The sequence below is a fragment of the Ranitomeya imitator genome, chromosome 1 (genome assembly GCF_032444005.1).
Source record: "Ranitomeya imitator isolate aRanImi1 chromosome 1, aRanImi1.pri, whole genome shotgun sequence".
NCBI classification, from domain to species: Eukaryota; Metazoa; Chordata; class Amphibia; order Anura; family Dendrobatidae; genus Ranitomeya; species Ranitomeya imitator.
This window is the reverse complement of record NC_091282.1, coordinates 395,911,573-395,918,008: the sequence shown is the minus strand read 5'-3', so window position 1 is coordinate 395,918,008 and position 6,436 is coordinate 395,911,573. Positions and strand designations below refer to the sequence as shown.

Below are 6,436 nucleotides of genomic sequence, written 5' to 3'. Positions count from 1 at the left end.
CGCAGCAACGCGATCACATCGCATTGCTGCGGGGGGCTCAGGGAAGCCCGCAGGGAGCCCCCTCCCTGCGCGGTGCTTCCCTGTACCGCCGGCACATCGCGATCATCTTTGATCGCGGTGTGGTGGGGGTTAATGTGCCGGGGGCGGTCCGTGACCGCTCCTGGCACATAGTGCCGGATGTCAGCTGCGATAAGCAGCTGACACCCGGCCGCGATCGGCGGCGCTCCCCCCGTGAGCGCTGCCGATTGCTATGACATACTATCCCGTCCAGGGTCAGATAAGCCCAGGGCACCTCGACGGGATAGTACGTCTAAGGTCACAGAGGGGTTAACTTTTAACCCTTAAAACTTCCTAACAAAAAAAATGTTAGTTCTAAAATTGTGCTGATGTAAAGTAGACATGTAGGAAATGTTAATTATTAAGTATTTTGTGTGACACATCTCTGATTTAAGGGCATGAAAATTCAAAGTTGGAAAATTGCAAAATTTTCTAAATTTTTGCCAAATTTCCATTTTTTCACAAATAATCGCAAGTTATATCAAATACTTTTTACCACTACCATGAAGTACAATATGTCAGTAAAAAAACAATGTCAGAATCACCGGTATCCATGGAAGTGTTCCAGTGTTATTACCTCATAAAGGGACAGTGGTCAGAACTGTAAAACTTGGCCTGGTCATTAACATGTGAACCACCCTCAGGGGTAAAGGGGTTAAAAATGGGTCCAGGCTGGGTGTTCCAGCAAGACAATGACCCAAAACATTCAGCCAAGGCAACAAAGGAGTGACTCAAAAAGAAGCACATTAAGGTCATGGAGTGGCCTAGCCAGTCTCCAGCCCTTAATCCCATAGAAATTTATGGAGTGAGTTGAAGCTCCAAGTTGCCAAGCGACAGTTTCAAAATCTTAATGATTTAGAGATGATCTGCAAAGAGGAGTGGACCAAAATTCCTCCGACATGTGTGCAAACATCATCATCACCTACAAAAAACGTCTGACTGCTGTGCTTGCCAACAAGGGTTTTGCCACCTAGTATTAAGTCTTGCTTGCCAGAGCGATCAAATACTTACTTCTCACTGCAAAATGCAAATAAATTTATATAATTTATACAATGTGATTTTCTAGATTTTATTTTTGATATTCTCTCAATGTTAAAATTAGCCTACCTTTGAAATTATAGACTGTTCATGTCTTTGTCAGTGGGTAAATAATACAAAACCCGGCACTCAACTTTGTGGTGTGAAGAAACGAAAGATTTATTATCCCAAATCAGAAAACGTTTTGGTCCCACAACTGGACCTTCATCAGTAACTGAAATAAGTATGTACATACAATACAGCATAATTAAAAACCATAATTGGGAAAACATAAATAAAACTGTGAACAAAAATAACCAAAGTATATACAACATATGCAACATCCTATGCATATGACTATGGCGAAAATGATGGTGGGTGGATACTAGTGGTATAAGAGAGTGACCTATGTCGTGGCACAGTGGTAGTACAGTGGTGGAGTTTTACATACCGTTTACTGGGACAATATATAGATTCAAGTGGCTATATGGCCTGCCTGGGAGGTGGAACATAAATCATAGTGAGAGAGTGGACTGAGGTACTATAAACGAGAAGACAAAAGAAGCAGGAGTGTATGGACACCTACCCGGAGGTAGCTACCAATATAGTATTGGATATCCAGAGAGAAAAGTTACAGCCTAGAAGAAATAGAACATCTATGACGGACCGTGATGGAGTTACATACTGGAGAGACGCTGAAGAGTGTAGCATGTAATTACCTATATGGGTGCTGTCATCGCGGCGTCCACCACTGATTAGCAGGTGAGGAGAGAGGGGCGTGGGGCTGTTTATATAGTGGCAGAGACTGGGAGGATGCCAGCTGTGAGCATGAGAGCGGTGCTTAACCGCCCAGGAAGTGGGCGGAGTTAGGCAGAAGTGACCTGCCAGGAAGAGCAGGTCACATGGACGGTGGTGTGCAGGCGCCATCTTGGAGGTGGCAGTGCTAAAAAGTAGATAGACTGTGCCTGACCACAGCCGCCAGTGTGCGATACATAGGGCTATAAGGGCGGCTGGAGTTCGCATGTCCAGATGCTTACATCGGGTATGAGAGGCTATGTGCGCAGCGATTTATACACTACCCGGAAAAAAAGACTGTAATGCGCATGTCTGTAACTGCCTGCATTAAGCTGTGTGGAAAAAAAAAAAAAAGTGCGGCAATAAAAATACTGCAAATAAATGAAAATGAGCCTGTTAAAAATGAAAGAAGGCTAATTAGCAAACGCCAGGCAGGAGTAAATTAACCGCATGTACATGTACCCGAATACAGGGATACTATAATGCCCATCAGGGGCCACGGGAAGGTTGTAGTGCAGTTGTAAGGTTAAAGATGGCAGAGGAGAGGTATGTGTAACCGTCATAGAAAGAGGGTATATATAAACTGAAGCAGATTGGAAAAAAGGTATAAGGACCAAGATGCACCAACATACCGGCAGGCCAATGGTAGAAAGGATGGAAAAATGACAGCCGTCAGAGGAGAGAGCAGTAGTGGAAGTGTTTTGACCGATGACAAGAACAGTACTGAGATGGTGTTGATAACACATAACAATAATAGCTATAACAGGGGGACGTGAGTATCCTGAGCATAGTGATGACAAGTGGGTGGAACTGTGCTCGTGATCCATTATGCCAACAATTCAATATAGACGACTCTTAAAAAACAGAGAAAAGCGAGTTAGTAACAAAGTAGGGTAATATTGATATACATCATATAAACGCCATCAGCTCATAGTCCCGATTCAAGCCTTTCGGAGAGAGGGTTTCCAGAGTATGGATCCAGAAAGCCTCCTTCTTTTTGAGCAAAGTGATTCTATCACCATCCCGCCTTGGGGGTGGTACATGGTCAATGACCTGGTATTTTAATTGGGAAACAGAGTGTCCTTGAGTATGAAAGTGGTATGGGATGGGAAGGAGTAGGTTGCTACAACGGATGGTGGATTTATGTTTTGAAATCCTATCCCTGACCGGTTGTGTAGTTTCCCCTATGTAAAGTAAGCCACACGGGCATTTGATAAGGTACACTACATAGGTGGAGTCGCAGGTGAAGAAGTTCTTGATATGAAATGTTTTGCCAGATCTGGGGTGTTGGAACGTGTTCCCCTTTTGTATGTTATTGCATTGTGCGCAATGAAGGCACGGAAAGGTGCCAGTCTTTGGTCGTGAGAGGAAGATCTGTCGACGTGGGTCCTTAGGCCCAATGTCAGCTTTGACCAGATTGTCCCTTAAGTTGGGGGGTCTCCTAAAGCATGGTAAAAAGGGCTCCTTAAATTCTGGTATGTCAGGGTGGGCTGTAGAAAGGAGATGCCAGTGTCTCCTGATGGTTTTGTGAAGAATGAAGGAGAAGGGGTGATATGCATGCACGAAGGGAATGCGTTTTTCTGTGTTCCTCCTGGCTATTTGGGGTGGAGGGTCCCTAGACCGTGCCAGTATTACCGAGGGATAACCCCTCTTAAGAAATTTCGTGGTCATACCCTGGAGACGTTCCTCACAGAGTATTGGATCCGGGACTATGCGTTTGACCCGTTGGTATTGTGATATAGGAATCGAGCGTTTCGTGGATGGTGGGTGGAAGCTCTGGTAGTGTAGCAAGCTATTCCTGTCCGTTGGCTTAGAGTATAGATCAGTAGTAAGTAGGCCCGCTGAATCTTTGAGCACCGTAGTGTCTAGAAAATTAATGGCGTTCTGGTCATGACTGATAGTGAATTTGATGCCTGGCCAGGCATCATTGAGGAAAAGGAAGAACTCCTGCAAGGACTCCAATGAGCCCCCCCATAGGCAAAAAACATCATCTATGTATCGTTTCCACACGGAAACGTTGTGAATAAACAAAGGATGTTTGTAGATGACGGACGTCTTGAATAATGCCATGTACGTGTTAGCGTACGGGGGCGCTACATTGGAGCCCATTGCGGTCCCCCGTCTCTGCAAGTAAAAGGAATCCTGGAAGAGAAAAAAGTTATTATAGAGTACCGTTGTCAGTAATTCAATACAAAGATTGATCTGGTCCGTATCAAGGCCTGCGGCGGTGAGGGACTGGTGTACCGAATTAATGCCGTTCAGATGCGGAATGGACGTGTACAAGTCCTTAACGTCTAAAGTTACCAGGAGGGTGTTTGGAGGTACCCTATGTAGATCCCTGATACATTGTAAAAAATCCCCAGTGTCCAAGATGAATGATGCTGATCTCTGAGTAATAGGTGTGAGGATTTTTTCCAGGTATCGTGATAGTGGGGAAATGATTGAATCTGTGGAGGCCACAATTGGCCTGCCCGGGGCATTAGACAGATTTTTGTGTATTTTTGGTAAGGTATAAAATACCGGTGTGATGGGGTTCTTCTTTCTCAGAAAATCACTTGTCTTAGGATCAATGATCCCTAGGTGTGAGTATTTGGTGATGATGCTATCAATTTTACCCCTAATCTCTGTAGAGGGATCTCTCGAGAGTCGGTCATAAATAGAGGTATCATTAAGCTGGCGATGGATCTCCGCTATGTATTGTGCCTTGTCCATTATGACAAGCGCGCCACCCTTGTCTGCTGGTTTTATGATGAGGTTGGGGTCTTTCTGTAGTGTGACTAATGCCTGATATTCCGTAGCAGAGAGATTAGATGGATAGTGTAGTCTACCTTTTTCAATATCGTCGCGTAGTGTGGAACGACTCTTGGACGAAGCCAATAAATGTCTCCACAGCGTGGGAGCCCTGAGGTGGGCGGAAGGAACTTTTGTCCCGTAGGCCTAATGTCACAATAGACATAGGGTTGGTACAGGGGGGTGGGGTGTTGATTGGAGAAGAGGCAAAATGGGTCTTAAGTCTTAGTAAACGAAAAAAGCGTTGTAAGTCCATCTCTAGATCAAATGTTTTACACTGATACGAGGGACAGAAAGACTAGCCCTTTTGTAATACCCCAAGTTCTGCAACCCCCAGGGATCTAGAAGAAATGTTCACCACCAATGATTCTGTACCTTGGATCTCGTGATCCGCATTTGATCCGTGGTGTCCCTTCTTGGAGGCGCTCCGTCGGGTTTTCTTTTTGGAAATCGGCGTCGCTGTCCTAAAAAAAGGCTTGAAGTAGAGGGGAGGGCGTTCCTCTCTTGGTCTGAGCCCGAGGTGGAATAGTCTGTAGAGGATCTCTGGTTGCGTGCAGGTTGGCGTCTTGATGTCGAGTTGTCGTGCCATCGGTATACTTGATTAGTCTCGTAGTCAATCGTGTCACGAGAGAATTTGCTGCGTTTGCGGTTCTCAGTATCCCTTTTATGTAGATCAACCCGCTCCTGGATCTGGGTCCTCAAGGTGCTCAGTTCCTCTGCTGTACCGGTGGAAGATAGCTGAGTTTCGATACTTTTGATTTTGGCCGCGTTGGTATCAATTGCTTTGTGAAGATGTTCTAGGGTGAGTGTTATCAGATCAAATGAACATTTATTAAGTATCTGTTCAAACCTCAGACAATAATCAGAACAGTCACTAAACAGGGTGGGACGGAGGGGGACTCGAAGCCCTCTGGGGATCCTCTTAACACGGAGGTACTCGGAGAGGGTGGCGCAGTGCAATTCTATGTTGACTTGGTGCCTAAGTGCTCGTTCAAGGTCACGTCCCCGTGTCTCACGTGGGGGTATTTTCAGAAAGTCACAGGAGAGAGTGGACTGTGCCAGAATAGAAGAACACTCTTCATTATTGTATGAAAAAGTATTGGAGGTCATAGCCATAAAGGTGTGCCACACGTAAGGGGAGACAACGTAGTTAGAAACACGTGTGCACAACCGTATGAGGTGCACGGGTAGGTTCCCAAACCGTAATCAGCAAATAATACAAAACCCGGCACTCAACTTTGTGGTGTGAAGAAACGAAAGATTTATTATCCCAAATCAGAAAACGTTTCGGTCCCACAACTGGACCTTCATCAGTAACTGAAATAAGTATGTACATACAATACAGCATAATTAAAAACCATAATTGGGAAAACATAAATAAAACTGTGAACAAAAATAACCAAAGTATATACAACATATGCAACATCCTATGTATATGACTATGGCGAAAATGATGGTGGGTGGATACTAGTGGTATAAGAGAGTGACCTATGTCGTGGCACAGTGGTAGTACAGTGGTGGAGTTTTACATACCGTTTACTGGGACAATATATAGATTCAAGTGGCTATATGGCCTGCCTGGGAGGTGGAACATAAATCATAGTGAGAGAGTGGACTGAGGTACTATAAACGAGAAGACAAAAGAAGCAGGAGTGTATGGACACCTACCCGGAGGTAGCTACCAATATAGTATTGGATATCCAGAGAGAAAAGTTACAGCCTAGAAGAAATAGAACATCTATGACGGACCCTGATGGAGTTACATACTGGAGAGACG

General features: G+C 44.8%; 1 protein-coding gene across 1 annotated transcript; it reads right to left on the bottom strand.

Annotated features, from left to right (window-relative positions):
* Positions 1-1,229: 1,229 nt before the first annotated feature.
* LOC138674357 (uncharacterized) lies at positions 1,230-6,078 on the bottom strand. The gene is made up of 2 exons (XM_069762214.1): positions 5,035-6,078; positions 1,230-2,723 (listed from the first exon to the last, which is right to left on the bottom strand). The coding sequence occupies exons 1-2, from the start codon at positions 5,773-5,775 to the stop codon at positions 2,709-2,711; spliced, it is 756 nt and encodes a 251-aa protein (XP_069618315.1). The 5' UTR covers positions 5,776-6,078; the 3' UTR covers positions 1,230-2,708.
* Between the last annotated feature and the right edge of the window lie 358 nt (positions 6,079-6,436).